This window comes from Phycodurus eques, chromosome 13 (assembly GCF_024500275.1).
Source record: "Phycodurus eques isolate BA_2022a chromosome 13, UOR_Pequ_1.1, whole genome shotgun sequence".
In the NCBI taxonomy this organism is placed as follows: Eukaryota; Metazoa; Chordata; class Actinopteri; order Syngnathiformes; family Syngnathidae; genus Phycodurus; species Phycodurus eques.
The window spans coordinates 307,209-334,585 of NC_084537.1; the positions used below are offsets into that span (position 1 = coordinate 307,209).

Sequence of the window (27,377 nt, forward strand, 5' to 3'; positions counted from 1 at the left end):
CTGTTTTTCCAGTTGTATAGAAATAAGAAACTATTCTCTCAGTTCAGCACCTCGGTGTTGATAAACCATACAAGTATGTAGATTATTGTGACGTCATTGATTGTTAATTTCATTTATTCATTCATATCGATGAAATCTTGACAAATTATGTCTCGTTGACCTTTGACATCCTCTGATAGTTCATAATTTGAAACAAATAAAAAAGAAAAATGCAAGTCAATTAAGAAGCAAGATGATGAAATACCGAAATTGTATTCATCATTCGTGTGCGCTGCATCGGAACCTCATTCCAAAAAAGGGGAAAAAAACGTTCATCTTAAAATTGTCCTTTTATTGGCATACTTTTGATCAACAAAAGTTAGCTTTATCCAGAAATGACATCAATGAAAATGAAATCACAGAGGTCAGTGACATCAGTGTGAAACAGAAGTTCGTCAATGCAGCTGTAATTTCACAAGGTGGACCTCATATGAAACATGCTTGAGGAATTCGAAAGAATTACAGTATAAATAAAAGGCTTAACCCCATGTTAAGAAAACTGCAACTGGGCTTATTTAGATTGTTAGTACATATTGGTGAATCTCAAATATTTCATGTCCAGGTACACGTGCTCTCGGGTGAACATATACAGTACAAGCCTAATTTCCGACTCCCACGTTCTCAACCTCACGATAAAATGTTTAGATAGTGCAACACACAACATGGTCAAGAAGGTTGTCCATTTTTTTGGAAATGTGAAATATAAAATCAAAAAGGCTCCAACAATAATACGGATCCCCAGTCACGACAGGCGTGTGTGTGTGGGGGGGGGGGGGGGGCGGGGGGCGGGAGACATGCTTTAAGGTGAACTCCGATTGCGATGACGTTTGGTATATATGATCTCTTTCAACTTGAGCAAAATAACAATAAGATACAACTTTCTTTCATTTAGATATTTTTAGATATATAGATATAGATATTATATCTGGGTAGTCGCTTGTGACACGCGGCCGTGTCGGCTCCTTGTAAGGAAACAATAAAACTGTAAAAAAAAAAAAAAAAAAAGTGTATCAAATTGCGGTATTTTTTTCAACTTATAGGAATAAATTATAAATATATATACCGCTATGTTTCCGTAGTAGAGGTCCGTAGTTGTAAAATTAAATGTATTTGTCATTTCATTCGGAGCTCATTTTAAAGTCTTTTAATGTAGCCTACTGGAATACGGAATATGGAAACACACTTTTTGCAGTGTATGGCGAATCTTATTTAATTTCTTTCATGGGAATGATGTTAAACACGTAATTTAATATTTCGTGCGCAAGTTATTCCTATTTCGTGGCCACAAAGTAGCATTTTATGTCCACAATTTAAAAAAGTTCCCCATGTAATGTCTGTTGTCCTTGGAGTGAACACAGACAAAGAGGAAGACCAGCTACCTTTGGTGACAATATTTCAGAATTTTCTTCTTGACTCCCAATTAAAACATTAACAACAACAATTAAGCAAATAAACAATTCAAACATTAATAACAACATTCACTTGTTGGTACTTGTGTTTTATTTTTTTTTTAAGCAACCAAATCATTTAGGGGGGTTAAGAAGATTGGGAGGGGGGGGGGGGGGGGGCTGAAGCCCCCCTAAAATAGGCCTAACGCCATGCGTGTGGATGTGTGCATGCATGCAATCACGCGCGCACACGTTGCTAAAACAATTAAATAACTGTAGATGACTGAGACATTTGGGAGGTTCTGTTTCTTCGTCTGCAACATAGAACTGTCACTGTGATGATGACAATGAGGACTGTTACCAGGATAAAAAGTCCACCAACCAAAGCTCCAAGACTCAGCTCTAGAGGGAAAAGGAAGGTTACACTTGCAGTACATACACATGCTGTTCCCAAGTCGCGCATGTACCTTGCAAGACATTCTTCTGTCCAGGAGTACACTGCTGGATGCTCCAGGCTCCTTGCTGGTACAGTTTGGATCTTGAAGGAATGAAAGCTGCCACCATGAAGCAGTAACTCTGACCAGCATCCAACCCAGACACCTCTCCTCTATTGGAGTTAAATATGATGTCTCTCTACAACGTGAAATTTGAATATATACACACACACGCATTTATGACTCTTGATAACAAGATTGCTACCCTAATATGTAATATTATATTCATTCTCTGGAAAAATACAGCTCTAAAGTCACACAGATTATTTCAATGTAAGATTTTCTATGGGAGCGCATGTGACTGGCGACCAGTCCTGGGCGTACCCGCCTCTTGCCCGAAGTCAGCTGAGCTGGGATAGGCTCCAGCACACCTCGTGAGCCGAGTGACGATACGCGGGATCGAAAATGGATGCATGGATTTTCTATGGGACTATTTTGTCAAGGATGACAACCGTTCCTGAACAGAATGCTTTTGATGCATGCGGAGGATATTTACTTGAATGTCATAGCTGTGTTATGCTATTACCTTTCCTGTATTTCCAGACTTGTAATAGCTGATCTTGTACTGGAGGTCATTCTTGAGAATGTCTCTGATGGTGAGTTGCTTTCCGTATTTATGAAAACTGGTTAGAGGGTCTTCGATGGTCACACTCGCTCTACCCTCTTCCGCAACTTCCACGGTGAATTCTGCAGCACTGATCTCACCTGAGCAGGGGAGAAATAACAATGAAAAATATGTATTTGAACCTCTACTGAGGAATGGGTTAACGTGACTTGGGGCAGCGGTAGCTGGTGGCTCCAACCTGTGATCATTGCTCAAGCCCCAAATCGAGAAAAAGCGACTGCGAAGCACACACGAATCCCGATAAAGCAGACAGAGCTCACGTGGTTGCGGTGTTAACGCAAAGAGGAATATGACACAAACGTCTCTGGAGTCTGGAACATGCTTCACCGGGCAGCCCGCGTCATGGAGTTATCGGGGAAAACAAAAGGCGGCGGGACATGCTTGTATATCAACGAAAGATGGAGCACAGACATCACGGAGCTCAGCACACACTGCAGCCCGCATTTAGAGTTGCTGTTTTTGGGACTGTAAGCCATTCTACTCGTCGCGTGAATTTCATTCTCGCCGGTGTTTACATTCCGCCTCAAGCTAACACGAATGCCGCACTGCTAACGCTCGCTGAACAAGTCAACGAAATTGAAAAATATCACCCGGACCCACCCCTCATTATTCTCGGGGACTTTACCAAAGCTAAACTCAACCACAAACTCCCTGAATACAAGCAGCACATCGACTGTCCTACCAGGGAAAATAATACTTTAGACCACTGCTATACTACGCTAAATAACGCATACCGTGCCAAACTCCGTGCAGCCCTGGGCTCGTCTGATCACTGCTTAATTCACTTAATACCAACACACAGGGAAGAACTTACATGTGCGAAGCCTACAGTGAAAATAGTGAAACAGTGGACCAATGAAGCAAAGATAGAACTTCGAAGCTGTTTAGACTGCACAGACGGACGGGAGTGTCTTTGAAAATTCAGCTGGCAGCCTGGATGAATATACGGACACTGTCACATCCTATATTAGTTTCTGTGAAGAGGTGTGTGTGCCAACAAAGTCATTTTGCACATTCAATAACAACAAGCCGTGGTTCACTGCCAAACTTAAGCAACTTTGCCAGGCTAAAGAGGACGCATATCCAAGTGGGGACAGGGCCCTGTATAACCGTACTAGAAACCGGCCGACTAAAGAAATTAACATTCCAAAGAGAAACTATGCAGTAAAGTTAGAAAAACAGTTTAGCGCTAACGACTCTAAATCAGTCTGGCATGCATTACAATCGCTAACCCTAATTACAAGCGACGAGCTCCCCAAGCTGAGAACAATAGTAGACTAGCTCACGACTTGAACACTTTCTACTGCAGATTTGAAAAAGACACTTTAGCTGTTAAAATTCACAACAAAGTCTGTTCCTTTGCTTTATGTCATGTCTCCATTCCTCGAAACGGGTTCATTGGTAAGAGTACATTTTTTTGGGCTGTTTTTTATTATTGGATGCGCTGTCTGACTGCACAGCAATGCTACTCCGGTCAACTGTATCGTTGAAATCTTGTTAAATAAAGATTATTATATCAATTATATTCTTTGTTCCAGCCACGTTGCTCCGCACGTGACAAACAGGGCTGTCTTTTACTTTAGCGAACAGATAATCTGCCTCCTACCTGTCTTGGAAGTTAACTGTTTTCCATCTTCCGTTTGGCCATTTTTGGGAAGCAGAAGTGTAAATTTGCTCCAGGAGACCGGTAGCATAGTCGCTAACGACTGCAACAGAAAGGGAAGGGGCGCGTGCCGGTCTAGACTGATGGGCCAACACACTAGCAAAGCATTCTGGGATTTGTAATATTAGTGGCGCATGTTTTATAGACTGGGAGGCCAGCTCGAATACACATTGGATATGGTCTTGCGGGCCAAATATACCGTATTTTCACAACCATAAGGCGCAGTCTCAGTTACGGTGTCTATTTCTGTATTTAACGCATACATAAGGCACACCGTATTATTGGGCGCAGGCATGGTAAAACATACGCTAGCTTTAAACATACGGTAGCATGCATGCACGCTAAAACAATGTTTTTAAAAAGGCAGCGGGAGCAAAACTGAGTTCGGTTGTACTTTATTGAAGTATTTAACAATTTACCCACGTTATTTTTTGATCAATCCTCATCCACAAATCCATTAAAGTCCTCATGTTCTGTATCCGAAATGAACAGTTGGGCAAGTTCTCCAACAAACACGCCGGGTTCCCTCTCGTCATTGTCAGAGTCAGTCTCGTTGCCAGGGGGCTGTTCAGCAACGATGCCGGCTTTTGTGAAAGTTCAGACAACAGTCAAACCAGATACCTGAGCCCAAGCATCCATAATCCATTCACATATGGTGGCGTGACTCGCTCGGCGTTGCCTCCCAGTCTTAGTTCCACTTGGTTTTTCACAGCGGCTGTGAGATGGGCGCGCACGGAGTCACAGATCAACAGGGACGTGGAAAAAACCATCCGGTCTCTTTACGTACACCTCACTCAGCCACTCTCTCATTTTCTCCTCATCCCTCCCTTTTGATTGGCCTTAGCGATGACTTCGGCTGGAAACTTTTCTTTAGGCAGCGTCTTCCTCTTAAAAATCCCCATAGGTGGCAGTTTCTATCCATTACTATGGCAACCAAGCACAACAGTAAAATACTTCTCGTGCCCCGCCGTGCGTATCGCTACCGTGGTGGTCCCCTTCTTCTCTACAGTGTGGTTCACCGGGATGTCGAAATTCAGCGAAAGTGAGCGGCACCTCGTCCATGTTGGTGATGTGGTTGGCCTGGATGTGTTTGTCGGCAATCTTTTGACTGCAGTAGGAGCGGGAAATGGCCAGCTTTTCCTTGTAATCCGCCGAAAGTTGCTGCGCTACGGTAGTCCTTGCCCGGATGGATAGATGGCGCCGTTTCATAAAACGAAAGCACCAAGACGGACCTCCTTGAAAATGTTCGATTTTCATTTCTTCTCCAAGCGTTATTGCCCTCAGTCGAATGGTGACTCTAGAGACGCTTCTCCCGGCTGATCTTTGCTCATTAATCCATTGCTCGAGTTGGTCTTCCAACTCGGGCCACCTCGCCTTTTTTTCCGCGGAAACTCAGCTTCGTCTTCTTGATTTGGCGAAGCTCGTTTTCCTGCTTCCTCCACTTGCGAACCGTGGATTCGCTGATCTCGAATTCTCTCGCGGCTGCTCGATTCCCATGTTCCGCCGCGTAACTGACAGCTTGCGGTTTAAACTGTGCTTCGTAAGCGTGTGTCTTCGTAGGTGCCATTTTCGGGGGTCCCTAGCCAAACCGATGTTGTTTTGCACAATGCACATACCGGCGCTATATACCTACCGGGGGCGTGTCTTTAGTGTCCTCCTTCACGCGCACCCTTCCCCCTTTACGTCCACATGCTGTCCTCAGTCACGTCCGCCTTCCTCTATATAAGCAGCGTGTCGGCAGGAAATGCTGCTAGTCGGAAATGCTGCCTTTTGCTGTGTTATATTTATTCCTTACTATGTATTTGAACAACGTATGCAGTGTTTGTTCAGTCTTGGCTCTTACATTGTTTCTTGTAGACAGCGGCTGATATTTTTTTTCTATTTAACACGTCACTATTTCCAAAGGTGCTATTGACATGACATTTTCACCAGATGTTGGGAACAACCCAAGTAAGCCATACGTACAAAGAAAGTAGAACAAGGTTGTGTGTAATAACGTGAAAAGTATTGAACGCATGAAGAAAGGGAGGTGCAAAAAGGCCTGGAACGCCGAGACAACACCTCAAATCTATCAATAATCAAAGAGCAATCCAGCCCCTTTGTCAGTGCAAATGAATATCAGCTGGTTCAGTCCAAGTTGATGGCCTACAAAAAGGTCTCATTGCGAAGATGAGTCGAGACACATCTCATGCTGGGTAAGAGCAAAGCTCGTCCCACAAGACCATCGCAAACTAATTGTTGCAAAAAATAACGATGGCAATGGTTACGGGCACATATCTAAGCTTCGGAATGTTCCAGTGAGCACGGTCGGGGGCCCTAATATGTAAGCGGAAAGCCAATCGTACCACCATAGATTTGGCATGTACGTGTATGTCCGTACGTAATACTTACTCTGTCCATAGGGGGTGAAGGGTGGTGAATAAGTGTGAGGGAACTCGTCCAGCTCAAAGTCAGTGTTATCGACAGGTTCTGTTTGGATGTCAGCAATAAATGTCCTGTCAAGATAGAAAAGTAGGAATTCATCATAAACAGAGAGGAATTCCAAAATGTACTCCTGTGACTTACTCTCCTACATGGGCGGCTCTGCCGCTTTGTTCTTGGTTTCATTTAGTAACCTTTTTATGCAACGTACTGGAAGAATGTTCAAATTTCATGAAAAAAAAAAAATGTTTAGCCTATTCATTTTTAGTTAAAAGCTGAAAAAGTCTCCTCCTATCAGGCTCCTCTCCCATTCTGCTAACATGAAAGCCGTAAAAGCAAATACAGCTTGTTGTTTGGGCTGGCCCAGGCTTGTTTTTTGTTTGTTTTTTTATCATCCCTCGTTGGACCCTTGGCGAATTTCCCATGATACCCATTCTCCAGCTCTGTTCCGTTTCATAATACTGTTTGTGTATGCTACAGTACACCAGAGTTATGAAAAAGTTTGTATATAATGAAATAATGATAATAATTTTGGGGGAGGGGTGGGGGGCATCAGGCTCTCCCATGAGAGTAAAAAAAATCTTTTTCTAATAGTTTTTTTTTTTACAGACACTTTAATGCAGGGCAATTGAACTCGAATTTTCAGGAAGCCACATTTTTAAGAGGCTAATAGGCAGACATCTCACCATTATGTGTGTTGTGATGCATGGGTGAACAAAGTCATAGAACCCTAAAAACCTTAAAACAAAATAAGCTTCAAGTATGCTGTTGTAGAGTTCTGTTTATAAGGTACATACCTGTGGAGGGGTTCAAGTTCTTTGGACAGATCACATTCCGTCTCTGATATTTGAATGCAGTTGGGACTTTTCATCCAGTCACTGTCGTCCCTGATAGTCACATAACATCATTTCAATTTACTGTCATACACTTTTACTTTTTAAGATATTTACGGATGGCTGTTCTCTACAGATGGCACTGACATAGAAGTCACATTGGGAATATTCTGCACTTTGAGATCCAGTAGAATCGGAGGCAGAAAAGGGAATGCTGGAAAGGCAGGAGTCGATACAGACGGGCGTGATGTTTCACACGTGAAACTCACTTCTCCCACTCTGTTGTGTTGAAAGCAATCACCATTTCCCAAGTATTTTACATTTCACACACAGATGTTGGCGCTGACATCATTAATTCTTCCATTTTTGGGGGGAAAGCTTTAGCGATGCAGGTGAGCTGGAGCGAATCACAACTGGCCTGAAGTGAGGGGCGGGGTATACTCCTGACCGAAGCCATAGAAAACAAAGTCGGGACAATGACAGGAGAGGCCACGATATTGTTCCCCAATTTGACATAACGTGACTATGCAATGCAATGCAATGCAACTGACAGTGGAACCTTGATAGAACGGATTGTCCGTTACATTGAAGAATGTTTTTTTTAGGCCATATGCACCCATATTACTGTACAGTACAAAATGATTGTTTTGTAGGTTTTTTCGTGGCCTCAACCCCAGCGCAGTGCAAAGTTATTGTAAATAAACATTAAATAAATATAGATAGCGGCACGGTTCCCAAAAACATGCGTGGTAAATTTCTCTAAATTGCCCGTAGGTGTGACTGTGAGCGCGAATGGTTGTTTGTGTCTATGTGCCCTGCGATTGGCTGGCAACCCGTTCAGGGTGTACCCCGCCTCCTGCCCGATGACAGCTGGGATAGGCTCCGGCACTCCCGCGACCCTAGTGAGGAAAAGCGGCTCAGAAAATGGATGGATGGATAAATATATATAAATAGCATGTTCCAGACTCCAGAGAATTGTGTACCGCCCCTCCTCACTTGGGTCCCGGGAACGCTGGAGCCTATCCCAGCTGACACCGGGCGAGAGGGCGGGGTACACCCTGAACCCGTCGCCAGCCTATCGCAGGGCACATACAAACAAACAACCATTCGCACTCACATTCACACCTACGGGCAATTTAGAGAAATTTACCACGCATGTTTTTGGGATGCGGGAGGAAACCGGAGTGCCCCGAGAAAACCCACGCCGGCACGGGGAGAACATGCAAACTCCAAACGGGCGGGGCCGGGGATTGAACCCGGGTCCTCAGAACTGCAGTTGCGCTAACCAGTCAACAACAGCGGCCAATTCTCTCTCTCTCTCTCTCTCCCGCATGGCTGCCATTGGTTACCATTCTGTTGGTAACCTTCATTAACAGAATTTGTCGGCACGGCCGAGGTGTTGAGGGGTCTGACTTGGTGGCCTCAGTATTACGTCTCTGCTTCGTGGAGATGATGTGGTTCTCTTGATTTCAACAAGCCGCGATCATCATCTCTCGATGGAACACTTCGCAGCCAAGTTGACGCGTAGGGATGAGAATCAGTACCTCCGGGTCGAAGTCAATGGTTCTTAGTTGTGAAAGGCTGGAGATCCTGCCCCGATTGGTGGACTTCAAGCATCTTGTTTACAAGGAGCCAGGAGATCGACGGGCAGATCAATGCAGCATCTGCAGCGATACGGAGCTGAGCCGAAAGGCATCGCTCTCGATTTGCCAGTTGATCTACGTTCCCACCCTCACCGATCGCAAGCTTTGGGTAGCGAGTGAAAGAACAAGATCATTAAAAGCAGCCAAAATGAGTTTCTTCCGCAGGTTGCGCCTGCCCTAGATATAGGGAGAGAAGCTATAGATACATAGAATAATAATAATGACATTATGTCACGATTACTAATTTTTTTGGGCAGGAAAGACCTCAATCAGTGTGCACTGTGGGATAACGTTATGTAAACCACGATGCCCCATTCCCACCGTGCCCCATTCCCACATTGGCGCACACGGTAAGTGTTCGTATCCCCGCCCCAGCGGGTGTTGTCGTCGTGTCCCCGGGCAAGACACTGAACCCGCATTGCGCGTGTGTGTCCACGCGTGTATGTGTGTGTCCGTGTGTGCTGACTCACCAAGAGTACTGGACGGTGAAAGTGTAGTTCGATGGTGTCGGAGTCCACGTGAGGAGAGTTTTAAAATCCAGAGACACCCAACGTACATTCTCTGCTTTGGGCGCATGTTCGTCTATGACATGACAAAAGTAATATGATATACACGTATTGGCAAAATGTTTCCGTTAAAGAAAGTTGTTAAAAAAAAAAAACAGTGGTCACTGAAATTACTTAAAACTGACAAAATATGTAATACATATTTTTTTTTAGATAGATTCACTACCAGTGTGGTCATAATAATTACAATAATACAGTATAATAATAATCATAGGATTATTGTTATGATCTTCTTCGGACAGACCCCCTTTAGGGGTCGCCACGGCGTGCCATCCTTTTCCATGTCAGCCTATCTCCTGCATCCTCCACTCGAACACCAACGGCCCTTTGGTCTTCCTCTCGCTCTCTTGCCTGGGCGCTCCATCCTCATCATCCTTCAACCAACAGACTCACCCTCTCTCCTCTGGATGTGTCCAAATCATCGAAGTCTGCTCTCTCTGTCTCCAAAACATCTAACCTTGGCCGTCCCTCTGATGAGCTCATTTCTAACCCTATCCATTGCGGTCAGTCCTCCAGAAAACCTCAACGTATTCATTTCTGTGACCTCCAGCTCTGCACCTAGTTGTCTCTTTCGTGCCACTGTCTCTAATCCGTCCATCATGGCTGGCCTCACCACTGCCCTTCATCCTTGCAGAAACAACACAACTGACACCTTCCTCTACCCGTTCCAACGTGCTTGGACCCGTTTCTTCACTTCCTGCATTCAAAGTCTCCCACCCTCGCTATCTCTTCTCCCTGTAGCCTCACTCTTCCCCCACCACCCCTCTCATTCATGCACATATATTCTGTTTTACGTCAGCTAATCTTCATTCCCCTCCTTTCCAGTGCATGCCTCCATCTTTCTAACTGTTCCTTCAGCTGCTCCCTGCTTTCACTGCAGATCATCTGCGAACATCACGGTCCACGGGGATTCCAGTCTAACCTCATCAGTCAGCCTATCCATCACCACTGCAAACAGGAAGGGGCTCAGGACTGATACCTGATGAAGTCCCACCTCCACCTTAAACTCCTCTGTCACACCTTCACCACTGTCCTGCTACCCTCATACATGTCCTGTAGGCTTTACACGACCAGGATTTTTGGGGCCGATCACCGAGTTTAAAAAAAACGATAAGATGGAGCAATGTGTCTATTTAAATTTGTTGACTCTATATACTTGCGCACCGTATACTGAGTATCTTCAAAAATATTCTCTTGTCAGGTCATGTATTCTAATCAGTCAGGTCAAACCAGCATTACAACATGACAAAAATAATGGGTGCTAACTTACTGTAATTAAATTACTTTATTTTAATTAAATTACTTCACACACTGAAACTTTCGAGCATGGTTCGACAGAAAGCCAGCATGTTTTCGTTACTAGCTTGCTAGGCTACAGAACATTTTGTTGCCTGCTTGTGAGCCGTATCGTATTAAAAGTATGTGAACATACCTCAAGCAATCCTTGAATGAACATCTTATCCTGAGCACCGGTGACCACCACCACACGTTTTCCCCCATTTTGTTCTTTTTTTGACCAACACAATACACGCGTGATCCATTGTTGTTGTCGTGGCCGTGGTAACGAGTGTATCCGGTCGCGTCTGAGTCGACAAGATAAAGCCCAGTGATCGTAAAAGACGGGATGGAATACAATTGCAGTAGTCTGACATACTGCAATCGTAAAAGACCAAATTTGTCTTGTAGTCTGATCTAGGCATTATGTGCTGTCTGACCCACACCGCCAACATGTTTTTTTTAAAAATAACTTTATTGGCAGTCAGATATTTTCATTACTACGTCAAAAGACACTCGACAGGGCTAAAAATAAACCAGCTTTTAGATTCAAATATACTGTACAGGATGGCGACACAGAGAAAATGTCTTTTTCGGCGGCAATCAATGATGTCATTGATTGGATGGGCGAATTATGACATTAAAGCCGATCAGCATGAAATGCTAATTAGCGGTCTCCACCGATCAAGCCGATCAGATCAGTGTAAAGTCTAATGTCCTGTACTAGTCTAACCTACTTCTCTGCCACTCCAGACTTCTGCATGCACGACCACCGTTCCTCTCTGGGTACTCTGTCATCAGGGACGTACCGGGGCCAAAATTCAGCCCTAAAATTTAGATGGAGAGCCCCCCGGTGCGTACAACCGAAGACCAAATATTTTTTGTTCCTCCTGCCTTGCAACGAAACTAACCAATGAACGGTGACCATCATTTTAGGTCTCATCATGTTTGCGTTATCCGCTGTACGCATAATACAATTGCCGACCCAGTACGGCAGCCTTACACGTGGCATCTCTACCGGTCTGGTTATTCCTGCTTCCTGTTCCACTCTCTTCATTTTCCCCCAATAAGACCACCACATCTTCCTCCTCCTCTTCGTTCTCCAAGACCAGCACCATCTCCTCACTACCACCATGGGGTCACCCAGTCCCTCAATAACCCCTCTGCTAGTGACCCTCGCCCCTGATGCTGATGCTGCTAATAATACAAATCAGAATCATAACAAAAGTTGTGTTCTTAAAACGCAAAGCAAATCCATGTAAGAAAATCCCCTAAATCACACAGACACACACAAACACACACACGCACACAATACGCTTTGTTTACATTTCAGGGAATGGAAATGACATTGTGCCGCAGTATGAATCAATTATTGCTACATTTCTCAGTAAAAAAAAAAAAAAAAAGACAAAGAAGAAGAAGAAGGCGGCAAAGCAGTTTTTGGTTGACTCACTTTTACAGTGACATTGTGCAATCTCGGAAGAAGAATCACTTAATTCATGATTCATCCACTCATCTCCTCTATCATCCAAATGTTAAAGAGAATGAACTATTATGGACAGTTGCAATGTTGCCAGCAATTGTAAGTCGACTTGGATTGATACGGGTTGGATGCTAGACAAATACACAATGCTATACCTGGGCATCTGCAGTGGCTTGAAGTGAAAGCATACTGAAGGCTGCAATTCACAATCAAGTTTCGATTTATGTGATACCACAGATGTTAAAAATTTTGCAATTTGCATCTCATCCCAGGGGGAAACTTATGCCAGCCGATGGAGGACGAGAGAGAGGGACACTTTGGACTGGTCGCATATATAGGGGGTGCAGGGAAACCGCAGTACCATTGGACATGAAAACTCCAAAAGGAAATTAGCCAGTTAGTGTGTGTGTGTGTGTGTATATATATATATATATATATATATATTTGTTTTTTATATATATATATATATATATATATATATATATATATATATATATGGACCCTTTCCAAAAAATTGAATATCATGGAAAAGATTATTTATTTCCATAATTCCATTCAAAAAGTTAAACTTTCATAGATTATAGATTCAAGGCCCACAATTTAAACAATTTCAAGCACCAGCACAGGTTTCCCCAGGTGTCATTAAATTGCTTCGGTTTGGTTGAATTGTCTCAGTTGGGTTCAATATGGGGATGACAAGAGACTTGACAACTGGCCAGAAGCCATATGATTGATAGCCTCCATAGGATGGGTAAGCCACAAAGGTTCATAGCTCAGGAGGCTGGCTGTTCACAGACTGCCGTGTCCAAGCATATCAATAGAAAGTCTAGTGGAAGGACAAAATGTGGCAGGAGAAGACGCATCAGCAAAAGAGATGACCTTGGGCTACACCGGATTATCGAACAGAAAATTCAAGAATCGAGCAGAGATCCAGAAAGCGTGGAATGAGGCGGGAGTCGCAGCTTCAAAAACCACCACATTCAGACGCATCCGGGAGATGGGTTACAACTGTCGGGTTCCTCGGGCCAGATCCAAACCCCATTGAGAATGTAAGGGGTATGTATTATCAAGAGGAAAATGAGGAGCACCAGACCCAAAAACAAAGAAGAACTGACAGCAAGCATCAAGGAAATCGATTCAAATATTTTGGAAAGGGTCTCACACACACACGTGATATGTGATGTGACCTCATGGCCGATATATATTCTCGTCATTCATGCAGGCTCGTGGGAGATGGGAAGGATCCTGTTTGGTAACCTCTGACTTTTGGGTTGTGAGTGATTACAGATGATGTCAACTCAGAGGAAATATTGTGACTCGATGGAAATAATTTAAATAACTGATGTCAGCCACAAGGATGCAATGAACTCATAACCAGTTACCATTCACGCACGATGACAAAACAATGAGAAACAAAAACCTGAATTTGTGTGTTGCAACACCACAAACTCCCACTCAGACAAATGATACAATGATATCAAAATGTCTTTCCTCCACCATCGCCATGTAATAGTGGGACATAAATAGAGGCACATCTGTGTTGTAAATCTGCGGCTCCTTAAAATGCCCTCGAAGGTTCGGGTGTTTTCTGACGTTTGTCGGATGAACCTACTCTTAACCCTCTCGTGAGATGAGTCCCATGACTTTGTTTTACATCAGTCCCCCATCTTTCACAACCTTTTAAAAAATGTTTAGACATATCAGTGTCGTAATTCAGTGGAGCCTCATCATGAAAACATCTAAACCATCTCACTTGCTTGGAACATCCACTACTTCATCTTACTCACTCTTTCCCGCAAACAGAGCCTAATTGAAGTCATGCTTATTGAAGCGAACGTAGCCGAATGTGAACCGAAGGTGAATACTCTTACATGGCAACAAATCACACAGCCCAATCTCTGCATTCATCTACAAAGGGTTTTTCTAAATTCGAAAAGCATTCCATTTGGATTATCAGAGTAAAATGTTGAGTATTTAAGCTATTTGAGTAAAAAGGAGGCGGCACGGTGGCCGACTGGTTAAAGCGTCTGCCTCGCAGTTCTGAGGAGCGGGGTTCAATCCCCGGCCCCGCCTGTGCGGAGTTCGCGTGTTCTCCCCGTGCCTGCGCGGCTTTTCTCCGGGCACTCCGCTTTCCTCCCACATCCCCAAAACAGGCATGAATTGGAGACTCTAAATTGCCCGTAGGTGTGACTGTGAGTGCGAATGGCTGTTTGTTTGGATGTGCCCTGCGATTGGCTGGCAACCGGTTCAGGGTGTGCCCCGCCTGCTGCCCGATGACAGCTGGGATAGGCGACCCTAGTGAGGCGAAGCGGCTCAGAAAATGGATGGATGGACATTCATTTTCAGTACTGCGTATGCTCACTGGGGTTGCGGGCGTGCTGGAGCCTAACCCCGCTAACTCTGGGGCAGAGGCAGGGTACAACCAGAACTGGTCGCCGGTCAATCGCAAGGCACATACAGTAAACGAACAACCATTCGCACTCACATTCACACCTACCTTCAGTTAACCTCCCATGCATGTTTTTGGGTTGCGGGAGGAAACCGGACTACCCGGAAAAAAACCCCCACACAGGCACGGGGAGAACAAGCAAACTCCGCACATGCAAGCCTGGAATTGAACCAAGGCGCTCAGAACTGCGAGGCGGACGTGCTAACCAGTCGCCCACCGCGCCGGCTAAAGTTATTACAATTGAATGTTTTGCTACAAGTGATGTTTTTTATGTCTTCATACCATTGTTCTTATGGGGGGCTATCATTATTGGAAGCATTGAAAAAGGCTCCACACCAACAGCCAAGGTAAACAAAAAACTGCATGAGGCGAGGGAATGGCTAACGTGAAGCCACTTAGCCCTGTTTTCACTCAGATTCTTGATTGAGGTTTTGGACTGTCGTGTAGATAGATTGATTGATCGATAGACAGACACGGATACAGTCGATCGATAGATCCGTATTTATGTTTTTGTGGCTAGATTGAAGAAAATAGTTAATAAGGTCCTCTCCCAGTGGGTTTGAAAGTAGCCTCAGTTCACCTGCCCTCAGACCAAAAGAAAACCGAGTCCCCCTCCATCCTCAGGTACAGGTAATGGTTTTAGTATGCCTTGAACATAGCGTGTCAATCATTGTATTCAGTTCTTGTTAACAAACAGGCATTTTCTGTTCCTCTTTTCCTGTATTAACTAAATACCATCCATTTTGCTTTTAACAGAGCCAGTTATCTTTGCGGATTGAAATATACATTGTATTATATTTTTGCCAACCTGCTGCACCCGAAAGCACTCGGACAGAACCCCAAGGGAGGCACGCCTCACACACTGTTGTCCTATTTCATTTTATGATGAATCCATTTTTATGTTCTCACATTTTAATGGTGTAGAAGCATGCATCTACTTCAATGACCTGGTTGACACTAGAGAACCACTGCACATTCCTACAGTTATCCTAGTCAAACGTTCAGCGTAACTGAACAACTGAAGCTGTTTCTCCTCAAAGTGTGAGCAGCACTTGCTTTCAGTATATAATGTCATCAGCACAAATGTTCTCTTTGACTGTCTGGCTTTTGCTCACAGATTATCGAAAGGAATGTGAATTTGGAAGCGCATGAGAGTCAGTGATCATGTGTAAAAAAATAAAAAATAAAAAATGGCAATCTCAGCATTTCAACTAAGTTCATGAGTGTAGGGTTTTACCTGCAGCAGTGATCATCCAAGCAGACATGCAGACTCCAAGATAAAGAATTTGTTTCAATGAGGCCATGTTACAACACATAAATTCCTTTATCCGTCAAGCCGTGATGTTGTTGAACAGGAAAAGAGTAGCGAGCGTCCCCCTGTGTTTAAGCTACAATGTCTCAAAGCGTGTGGGATCTGAATTTGGGGAAACTGCGGGGTCTGATCAGGGTTCCGCCCCCTGTTTCACTGACTAATCCCTCCCACATGCCTCCTTGCTGATGGAACGTTTCCATCAAACTTCTTTCACCAAAACATTCACACTCCTCTCGCACTTTGGAATTATCCTTATCTAGCATCTGAAAAACACAAGAATCTACATGCAAAACTCATGCCCACCCTGACAAGAACTACACTTTTGTGGGGAGTGTGTAATCTGTGAATGGAAACTACCTTGAGTCTATGTTACCATGGCAGCAAATGGGCATTGTTCCAACTAGTCGGGTTCACATTCTGCTGAAGGAACCTTTTGGATCTCTCTCAGTCTTCACACGGCCGCAAACAACAGTGTCCGTATTGCTGCCATGTCAGCAATCCCTACAATAGATTTGAAAAAGCGAATTTAGGAAGACAAAACGTATGTTCTTTTTCAGACAAAACAAGGTGTTCTGACTGGGAGTTTTGCAAAGTAGGGAGTACACAACTTGTTTTCTTCTTCGTTCAAGTTACGAGCAAGTTCCAATCGGTCCTGATGCTATGGTGTCACAATATTTACTTATTGCTTTGGAAGTCTGAGCTTCATCGCACAAATACAAAAATAAAAAGGGTGCCCAATGAGCTTGCCATATCACGCCTACTGTACATCGTATGCCTATATGGTGACGACATCAGGCTCACATTGACTTATCAGGTTAGACTTGTTCATTGACTTTACATCTGTATTGGCATACATCCGATTCATGTCTGATTTTAATCCACATATGACGTCGGATGTCAATCTGAGGATATTGGATTGATTGTTGTTGTTGTTTTTCTGTACATGACGGTAAGCTATATCTAAATTGGGACTCGTGGCAGCAAAGCGGCGGACGTGTGAACCTTGCAGTGTAAATCCACTGAACCAGAAGCAAATGTGTGATGCACCCTTCATCTCTTTCTGCTTTGGTCCAGACCGGGAAACTAAATGACAAGTGTGAACATTTACTTACACCTATACTGACTTGCTGTACATGCACTGAAATGCCAGATACATTCATTTTCGATTCATTTTGCTGGTTAACTAACTGTGGTTCTTTTCCTACCTATTTATATGCTCTTGCTTCTTGGGTTTTCTACAGGTAACCATAAATGTAATAAGAGGTGCTCCCTCTAACAGTGCTTTTTGGTGACTCGCTGATTGACCTTTTCTGAAAGATGTTCAGTTTCGTCAACTGAAAGAGGCCAACTTGAACTGCCTGTGGGCCTCTGTCAGTACCCCCCTGAGAGTGGAAAGAAGGCAAGGAATGTGGGGCTAGGGAGATGCACTCACGGAATACGCAGACGTTGAACTGTTCGAGGAAGATTTCCTGGAATCTTTGCGGGACTCACTTTCACCACTCTTCACTGGAGTTTAGCAGTAAACATCTGTGACCTATTTGGAGAGAAGAACAGTCATTGAGGAGGTGTGGGAACATAGGAGCAGTGTGATATACTGTAGATTTCAACGGGATACCACTTGAAGTCGCGTGACTCAAGGCGGGTGAGTCAATACATTTGGCAATATATTGTATAAAAAGATATATTTCTCTTGCTTTGTCTCTTCCAACGCCATCGTAAAAGTAAAGGCTATGTAATAGGACTGCTAGTCCTGCACATAAAAGCAACACAGCTGTTTCACATTAGTGAGATGGGTTTTTTTTTTCCTTCAGTTTTTCGGGGAACACTTTGGAGGATGTTCAATGTTATTGCTAAGGAAGTGGAACCCGGCAGAGGTGGGACCAAGTCATTGCTTTGTAAGTCACAAGTCTCGAGTTGTTGCTCTCAAGTCCCGAGTCAAGTCCCAAGTCGAGACAGGGTCCTGACTCAAGGCGAAAGTCCTACACTTTGAATTTCAACTCCTTTTCAGTCGTTTTACCAACAAAATCAAAATATATTCTAATATATATATATATATATATATATATATATATATATATATTAGAATATGCACCCGACCCCTATGGCCCCTCCTACAGGTCGTGCACACATGGGGCCCGGCCGGGCACAGCCCAAAAGGGTAACGTGGTTCCCCCGTCCCCCTTCCCATGGGCTCACCACCTGTGGGATGGGTCGGGTGCAGTGCGAGCTGGGCGGTGGCCGAAGGCGGGGACCTTGGCGTTCCGATCCCCGGCTTCAGAAGCAGGCTCTTGGGACTTGGAATGTCACCTATCTGGCAGAGAAGGAGCCCGAGCTGGTGTGTGAGGTCGAGAAGTTCCGACTAGATATAGTCGGCCTCGCCTCCACGCACGGCTTGGGCTCTGGTACCAATCCTCTTGAGAGGGGTTGGACTCGCTTCCATTCTGAAGTTGCCCACGGTGAGAGGCGCCGAGCAGGTGCGGGTATACTTATTGCCCCTCGACTCGGCGCATGTACGTTAGGGTTCACCCCGGTGGACGACAGGATAGCCTCCCTCCGCCTTCGGGTGGGGGGACGGGTCCTGACTGTTGTTTGTGCCTATGCACCAAACATCAGTTCAGAGTACCCACCCTTTTTGGAGTCCTTAGAGGGGTTGCTGGAGAGCGCTGCCGCTGGGGACTCCATCGTTCTGCTGGGGGACTTCAATGCTCACGTGGGCAATGACAGTGAGACCTAGAAGGGCGTGATTGGGACGAACGGCCCCCCCGATCAGAACCCGAGCGGTGTTCTGTTATTGGACTTCTGTGCTCATCGCGGATTGTCCATAACGAACACCGTGTTCAAGCATAAGCGTGTCCACACGTGCACTCTGGACCACGACACCCGAGGTCGCAGTTCGATGATCGACTTTGTAGTCGTGTCATCGGACTTGCGGCCGCATGTCTTGGACACTCGGGTGAAGAGAGGGGTGGAGCTGTCAACTGATCGCTACCTGGTGGTGAGTTGACTCCTATGGTGGGGGAAGATGCCGGTCCAACATGGCAGGCCCAAACGTATCGTGAGGGTCTGCTAGGAACGCCTGGCAGAATCCCCTGTCAGAAGGAGTTTCAACTCCCACCTCCGACAGAACTTTGCTCATGTTCCGGGGGAGGCGGGTAGGCATCGAGTCCGAGTGGACCATGTTCCGCAGCTCCATTGCTGAGGCGGCCGAGCGGAGCTGTGGCCGTATGGTGGTCGATGCCTGTCGTGGAAACCAACGGTGAGGGATGCCGTCAACCTGAAGAAGGTATCCTATCGGGCCTTTTTGGCCGGTGGGACTCCTGAGGCAGCTGATGGGTACCGGCTGGCCAGGCGGAATGCACCTTTGGTGGTCGCTAAAGCAAAAACCCGGGTATGGGAGGAGTTCAGTGAGGCCATTGAGAAAGACTTCCGGATGGCTTCGTGGAAATTCTGTTCCACCATCCGGCGTCTCAGTAGGTGGAAGCAGTGCACCACCAACACTGTGTATAGTGGGGATGGGGCACTGCTGACCTCGACTCGGGACGTTGTGAGTCGGTGGGGAGAATACTTCGAAGACCTCCTCAATTCCACCGACATGCCTTCCCATGAGGGAGCAGAGTCTGGGTTCTCTGAGGCAGGCTCTCCTATCTCTGGGGTTGAGGTCACCGAGGTGGTTAAAAAGCTCCTCGGTGGCAAGGTACCGGGGGTGGATAAAAGTTCGCCCGGAGTTCCTTTCGGCTCTGGATGTTCTGGGACTGTCCTGGTTGACACGCCTTTGCAACATCGCGTGGACATCGGGGACAGTGCCGCAGAGTGGGGTGGTGGTCCCTCTTTTTAAGAAGGCGGACCAGAGGATGTGGTCCAACTACAGGGAGATCACACTCCTCAGCCTCCCTGGTAAGGTCTATTCAGGGGTGCCGGAAAGGAGGGTCCGTCGGGAAGTCGAATCTCAGATTCAGGAGGAGCAGTGTGGTTTTCGTCCTGGCCGTGGAACGGTGGAACAGCTCTACACCCTCGGCAGGGTCCTCGAGGGTGCAAGGGAGTTCACCCAACCAGTCTACATGTGTTTTGTGGACTTGGAGAAGGCATTCCACCGTATCCCTCGGGGGGTACTGTGGGGGGTGCTTCGGGAGTATGGTACCGAACCCCCTGATATGGGCTGTTCGGTCCCTGTATGACCGGAGTCAGAGTTTGGTCCGCATATCCGGCAGGGTAATTTCAAGGTGCGGCCGAGGCGTAGAGGGGGTCCGGCTTGGTGGCCTCAGTATTGCATCCTTGCATTTTACAGATGATGTGGTTCTTTTGACTTCATCAAGCCGTGAGCTCCAACTCTCATTGGAGCGGACCGACCGACCCATCGATCGACCCTTCGCCTATGGTCACGAACAAGATCCCGGATACAAGCGGCCAAAATGATTTTCCTCCGTAGGGTGTCCGGGGCTCTCCCTTAGAGATAGTCTGAGTTTGGTCATCCGGGAGGGGCTCAAACTCGAGCCGCTGCTCCGCCGCATCGAGAGGAGCCGGATGAGGTGGGGCGGGCATCTGATTGGCTTTGTGAGGCTGTACCCGAGGAAAACAAACAATCCTTTCGATGACTCAAAGGTAACCTGATCCGAATGTTATCCAGGCACTGCTCATCTAAACCATGCCTCCTTCCACAGCACAGCACAGCACAGCACACATCTGTTTTGCTTCACGAACACAGGACATGTTATCACTGAGAAATGTGTCCGAAGCAGGGTGGGAATGCATTTGAGCTGGCCTTCATTCTGTGCTGGACTTCATTGATTCATTCATTTGTGCAACAAAACAGAAGGTATTGGGTGGAAAGGGGATTTTTTGTTTTGAGGTATGGTGTTTTTATTTGTGTCTTTTAAAAAATATAAAGCCATCAATAAAAATTGAACATCTACCACAAATCATGCATCCTTTTTTGTAGCTAAAAGAAAACCTGTGATTTGGAGTTGGGAGTAACGTACAAAGTAAAAACATGTTCAACATGTACTGATACGAACCGTTTTTGATGACGCGAGCGTTCATTCATTCGTTTATCTTCCGTACCGCTTATCCTCACCAGAGTCGCGGGCGTGCTGGAGCCTGTCCCAGCTGACTATGGGCCAGAGGCAGGGTACGCCCTGAACTGGTGGCCAGCCAATCGCAGGGCGCATACAAACAAACAACCGTTCGCACTCGACTTTCACACCTTTAGAGTCTTCAATTATGTTTCTGGGATGTGAGAGGAAACCGGAGTCGCTGGAGAAAACCCACTCGGGGACGGGGAGAACATGCAAAGCGCGCACAGGCGGGGCCGGATTTGAATCCTCACAGCTGTGAGGCAGACGTGTTAACTCGTCGGCCACCGTGTGTTTCTCGTGATAATCGTGTCGATTCCTTTTCTGCACTGTGGTGGATATTCAGGGAAATACACTAGGAATGCAACCATGGGCTTGCACAGCAACCGTACAAACCCATATTGGAAATGACTTCACAACACGTTTAATTACTAAGGCTTTATGTATTGCAGCAAACTTGTTGCCGGATTCCTTTTGTGGAATTTGATGGAAACCAATCCAGATCCACCACATCCATCATGAATAATGCATGCAGTGTCCTCTGCATTTCGCAATAGTGACCACAGGGCGCACACACCGAAGTAGGGTTTGACTTCGTGCACCGAGAGCACTTGAGGGCATTGGTGTCTTGCTCAAAGACACCACAGCCATGGGTTTGCGGAATGTTGGGGGGGATGGAATCAGAATCAGAATCAGAATCAGAACCATCATATTGGCCAAGCTGGGCCAGCTCGTCCACCGCGCAATACAGTAAACCCCCGCTATATCGCGTTTCACACTTTGCGGTCCCGCTACATTGCTGTTTTTTTTTTTCTTTTTTTTTTTCCTTTTTTTTGGGGGGGGTGGGGGAAATTATGAATACTGTTTGTACAATATTTTTGCGTTAGTGCTCATTGCCCATATTGCTCTTGCTCTCTCTCAATATAGTATGTATTTAAATGTGTTTGTATTGTTCGATAAGTCTTATTCGTTGAAAGACCTTTAAAAAAACATTTATTGAAAAATATGCTTACGGTGTAGTTACATTTTCAATATCCCAGATTTCACTTTGTGGTCTGGAATGTAACCCGGCGTGGCCTTCCCAATTAATCCTACTCCAAAAGATAATACCAAATAGGTTAAGTTTGGGGATGACTCTTGACTGACTTGTTATTCGGGAATTTGACGTGACAGTTCATCCCTGTTTACATTTGAAAATCTCCATTTTCAAGAGCGTATGTTGCTTGTTTTTCAAAGAACAGAAAAGGAATATAAAATAAAATAAAAAACTTGGCTAGCTATATGAAAGAACAAACCAGTTGTTCATAAGATCACCTTTTGATGTGAGTAATAGACAACACTGTTGGAAATGTAATATATACCCATCGATTTTTTATTCGGGCTTGTCCAAGGAGTCTGTGACCTTTTGTTACTATGCTGTTGCATGTCTGAGCCAGTAGATGGCAGTGTGGTGTGAACTAAATAATGCAGTTGTGAATCACTAAAGTGGCGAAAGGAAAGTGATGAAAGACTGTTTGGAAGAAGGAATTATTGAACGGAAGTGACATGTAATGACAAATTTGAGATATAGAAATATACCATGAATCGTTTTCACTCAAATAGTGACCATGTCGTATTTTATCCAGTTTTGCATTTTCACAGATTTTCAATGAAAACTATACACAGAGATGCATCTAATGTTAATTAGTTTTGACAAGAAATAAAATATTCTTCGGAAGCTTTTGAGTGCTGAAGCACAGCATGTCAACTTTAAAAAAAAATTAATTGTATCAGATACACTGGGCAAAAAAGTCTTTGCTATTCAATTAGCTAGCGATAGCTCCAAGTGCCTAATTATCTTATTAGCTAATAGCTTCACGGTGCGCACCATTACAAGGCCCTGCCAAGTCAGTGCCGACACGTAAAATATAGAAATTCATTGAAGCATTGCTGTGTGGTCAACTGTCATTTCATAGATGTTGTCAGGGTTGTAAATCAAGCATTACCTGGCCATTAGCGTAAACACAGCTGCAAATGTGTGTAGCGGTTCTAACTATAGATCTTCTTCTTTTCCTTTGGGCTTAGGGGTCGCCACAGCGCGTCATCCTTTTCCACGTAAGCCTATCTCCTGCATCCTCCTCTCGAACACCAACTGCCCTCATGTCTTCCCTCACGACATCCATCGACCTTCTCTTTGGTCTTCCTCTCGCTCTCTTGCCTGGCCGCTCCATCCTCATCATCCTTCTACCAATATACTCACTATTTCTCCTCCGGACGTGTCCAAACCATCGAAGTCTGCGCTCTCTAACTTTGTCTCCAAAACATCGAACCTCGGCCGTCCCTCTGACGAGCTCATTTCTAATCCTATCCAACCTGGTCACTCCGAGAGCGAACCTCAACATCTTCATGTGCTCTGCTTCCTGTTGTCTCTTCAGTGCCACCGTCTCTAATCTGTCCATCATGGCCGGCCTCACCACTGTTTTATAAACTTTGCCCTTCATCCCAGCAGAGACTCTTCTGTCACATAACACGCCTGACACCTTCCTCCACCCGTTCCAACCTGCTTGGACCCGTTTCTTCACTTCCTGACCACACTCACCATTGCTCTGGACGGTTGACCCCAAGTATTTCAAGTCCTCCACCCTCGCTCTCTCTTCTCCCCGTAGCCTCACTCTTCCCCCTCCACAACTCTCATTCATGCACATATATTCTGTCTTACTTCGGCAAATCTTCATTCCTCTCCTTTCCAGTGCATGCCTCCATCTTTCTAACTGTTCCTCCACCTGCTCCCTGCTTTCACTGCAGATCACAATGTCATCTGCAAACATCACGGTCCACGGGGATTCCAGTCTGACCTCATCTGTCAGCCTATCCATCACCACTGCAAACAGGAAGGGGCTCAGGGCTGATCCCTGATGCAGTCCCACGTCCACCTTAAACTCCTCTGTCACACCTACAGCACACCTCACCGCTGTTCTGCCGCCCTCGCACATGTCCTGTATTATTCTAACATACTTCTCTGCCACTCCAGACTTCCGCATGCAGCACCACCGTTCCTCTCTGGGTACTCTGTCATAGGCTTTCTCGAGATCTACAAAGACACAATGTAGCTCATTCTGACCTTCTCTGTACTTTTCCATCAACATCCTCAAGGCAAATAATGCATCTGTGGTACTCTTTCTAGGCATGAAACCATACGGTTGCTCGCCAATACTCACTTCTGTCCTGAGTCTAGCCTCCACTACTCTCTCCCATAACTTAATTGTGTGGCTCATCCACTTTATTCCTCTATCGTTCCCGAAGCTCTGCACATCACCCTTGTTCTTAAAAATGGGCACCGGCACACTTTTCCTCCATTCCTCAGGCCTTGCATAGTAGTTTAAAGTTGCACTTACGGATGTAGCGCCAAGCTGTATTTTATGGGCAGCTGTGGTCCAATGGTTCAGATCATCGCCTACCACCGTGGGGGACCTGGGTTCAAGACCCCGACTGGACCATCTGCCAACATCCCCCGGACTCACGGCTGTGGTGTCCTTGAGTAAGACCCCGAAATGCTCCCCGGGCGCTTCAGCTGCCCCCTGCTCCAGTGTGTTCCACTAACATGTGTATGTGTTCACTGTGATGGGTTCAATGCAGAGAACACATTTTGTGTGCATGCATGCATGTTCATGACAAGAAAAGGTGATTCTTCTTCTCTGACATTGGTTTCCTGAAGTGTTCCTGAGCCCATGTGGTGATATCCTTTACACATTGATGTCGGTTTTCATATTTGAATATATATTAGGGTTAGGGTTACCCTTCTGCTCCAACTACTGATCAAGCTTCTGTTCCAATTACTCTCACTTGTAACATTTCACTTCTTGTATTTGATTTGTATTTTCTGTTTGTGTTGCACAGGCATTTTCTATGCCATTTATTAGCAGAGACTTTGTACAGCAGTTTGAACACCCGAAGTTAAAACCAAAACCTCAAAATTAGAGACAGGAATGTAAAAAATGTTACAGTTGTCTCAGGTCTCCCTACAGAGTTATAATTCGTGCCGCGACTGTCATGATCGGCCGGCTAAGCCGTGAATTTGGATCCCAAAAGCAGACTCAATACAAGTTGCACAGAAAACAAGGTTTCACAGATAAAAGCGCATGTAGAATGGGAGTACAACAAATGCACAACGCGAGGGTACAGAAAATGAACGAACAAAAAGCAACTCGACAAAAGGTTGGTGCAATTAGAGAGGTGTATCGATTTAACAATACACTAAGGTTTGTGGACAGAGTCCCGGCAAAAAGAACAAACAAAATTAGAAACAGTTGGAGCTAAAACACAAAACTAAACAACCCAGATGTACTTACTGTTAACTGAAGCAACAGGAAGCACACAGGATCTTTGCGGGGAAGAAATATACCTGACAGTTAGCTCGGCGCACGGAGGTAAGCAAGTGTCCCGACACCAGCTCCCCGCCTCGGCTGCGCTTGGAAAGCCACCGATCGCAATTCGTGATTGGGTGTGCCGTTGAGGGCGCCTCCGACCTCGGCACTGAAAGACAAACTCAAAACAGAGACATGAAAGCTACGTGAAACCATTTCAGGGAGTACTACCTGCCTAACTACCTTCATACCACCCCCACACACACACACACACATGCAATGCCGCCCCCCCGTGCACGACGTACATGCCAGGAACTGCCGCTGCCTGCCTGTGATGAACCACATTGAGGAACCGTTATATTTGTGACCTATATATTTAACACAGACTAAAACAAAACTAATAAATATGTATCTATATTTAGTCTATAATATCACGTCAAAGTGTCCAGTCGGGAAAAAAAAGCATCATGACAGTTACGCAACAACTGTCCGCACAGATTAATTTGAGTATTTGTCTTTGACAAAAAGCCATCCTGGTAGCCTGGTTTCCTCCTGTTGCTAGGTAACAGTAAAAGGGTTTGCATACATAACAGCGCTTCCGAGGCTTTGTATGGTTGTGTGCGTGCGTGTGCGTCTGTATGTGTGTGTCATGACAGAGAAACAACGGCGTCTTTGAGCTAGCACATACTTAGCGACTCTTAGCACGATCCCCCCCCCCCCCGCTCTCTCTTTCTCTTCACCAGCTGTGGAAGCCGAGGTGATATTTGTGGAGGTGATGTTTTAGGTGGTCTTTCATATTCTACAGAAACGACCAATGACACGTGCATGGTCTGCGTTGATCTGATATCACGTAAACTGATTCCACTGTGTGTCTCTCTCTCTCTCTCTCTCTCACATGTTGTGAGCACACAAGATGTGCTGTGTGAAAGGAGGAATTTGAGAGCTTGTCAAGTGAACACCAGGGTGATTTACTAACAGGTTTTATCATGAGTTGCAAATACTACGACTAAAAATCGTTTTTAAAATGCTGACCGAACTCCACCTTGAAAAATATTATAGTGGAGGTACCGTCGGGGTGGTCGTGCCCGCCGGCAGGGTGGCTGACCTTCGGCCACCCCTGGCCACCCGTAGCCCCCCTCCGCTTAGAAACACTCAGCATTCTTGAAAGTGGCTATTAAAGTCCATTCAGTTTTTATTCGAAAGTCAGTTCAGGGAATATGTATGCCAAGTTAATATAGTCCTGTGCTGACAGCAGTTTTGTTTTTGTTTTTTGTACATAATGCCCAAACATAAGACGAGATGAAAGGCATTCACAATTTAATATCACAATATCTTCAAGTCTTTTTTGCACAAAAAAGTGAACTCACTGGATCCCATGGAAAATTGGAGTTTCTTGCGGTGACTGATCATTGAGTAGTTCATTGACTTCCTCGACGGGGGTTCAATTCCAACTCGGTAGGGTTTGAGCAGCATATGCATATGTGAATGGTGACGGTCTGTCTCTATATGTGCCGTGCGATTGACTGGTGTGTGGCGACCGGTCCGGGTCGGGTTGAAGACTGCCTTTCAACCCGAAGTGATAGGGGACAGGCTCCAGCTTGATTCGTGGCTACAGAAAATGGAGGGATTGCTTTTCTTTCTGCAGATAATTATGATAAATAGTGTCAACATCGGAGCTTAGACAATTGCAATTCAACTCCATTTAATCACCATCAAATCAAGATGGACAAAGTGTCTAAATAGACTGTTCTGATGGCATCCTTGTAATGCGTGG

The 27,377-nt window shown here is 45.4% G+C and overlaps 2 protein-coding genes across 7 annotated transcripts in view; one reads left to right on the forward strand and one right to left on the reverse strand.

The window, feature by feature from the left end:
* Positions 1-316: 316 nt before the first annotated feature.
* Positions 317-25,885, reverse strand: LOC133412063 (tissue factor-like). 4 transcript variants are annotated; one of them, XM_061695089.1, is made up of 9 exons: positions 25,589-25,884; positions 17,624-17,725; positions 16,117-16,692; positions 9,577-9,688; positions 7,428-7,517; positions 6,601-6,704; positions 2,448-2,626; positions 1,895-2,034; positions 317-1,829 (listed from the first exon to the last, which is right to left on the reverse strand). In XM_061695089.1, the coding sequence occupies exons 3-9, from the start codon at positions 16,193-16,195 to the stop codon at positions 1,619-1,621; spliced, it is 915 nt and encodes a 304-aa protein (XP_061551073.1). In that variant the 5' UTR covers positions 16,196-16,692; positions 17,624-17,725; positions 25,589-25,884; the 3' UTR covers positions 317-1,618. The 4 variants fall into 4 exon arrangements, with proteins under 4 accessions (XP_061551073.1, XP_061551076.1, XP_061551075.1 ...); XM_061695092.1 differs by having other exon boundaries at positions 1,895-1,965; positions 25,589-25,883; XM_061695091.1 differs by having other exon boundaries at positions 1,895-2,060; positions 25,589-25,882.
* The window catches only part of fam110b (family with sequence similarity 110 member B), a 34,165-nt gene continuing 24,453 nt past the window's right edge, over positions 17,666-27,377 (forward strand). For 2 of the 3 annotated variants that reach the window (XR_009769723.1, XM_061695086.1), the window contains exon 1: positions 17,666-17,833. The gene's annotated coding sequence lies outside the window, so the exon portion shown is untranslated. Of the gene's footprint in view, positions 17,834-18,002; positions 18,087-27,377 lie in introns of all 3 variants that reach the window. The other variant, XM_061695087.1, reaches the window with a different exon arrangement.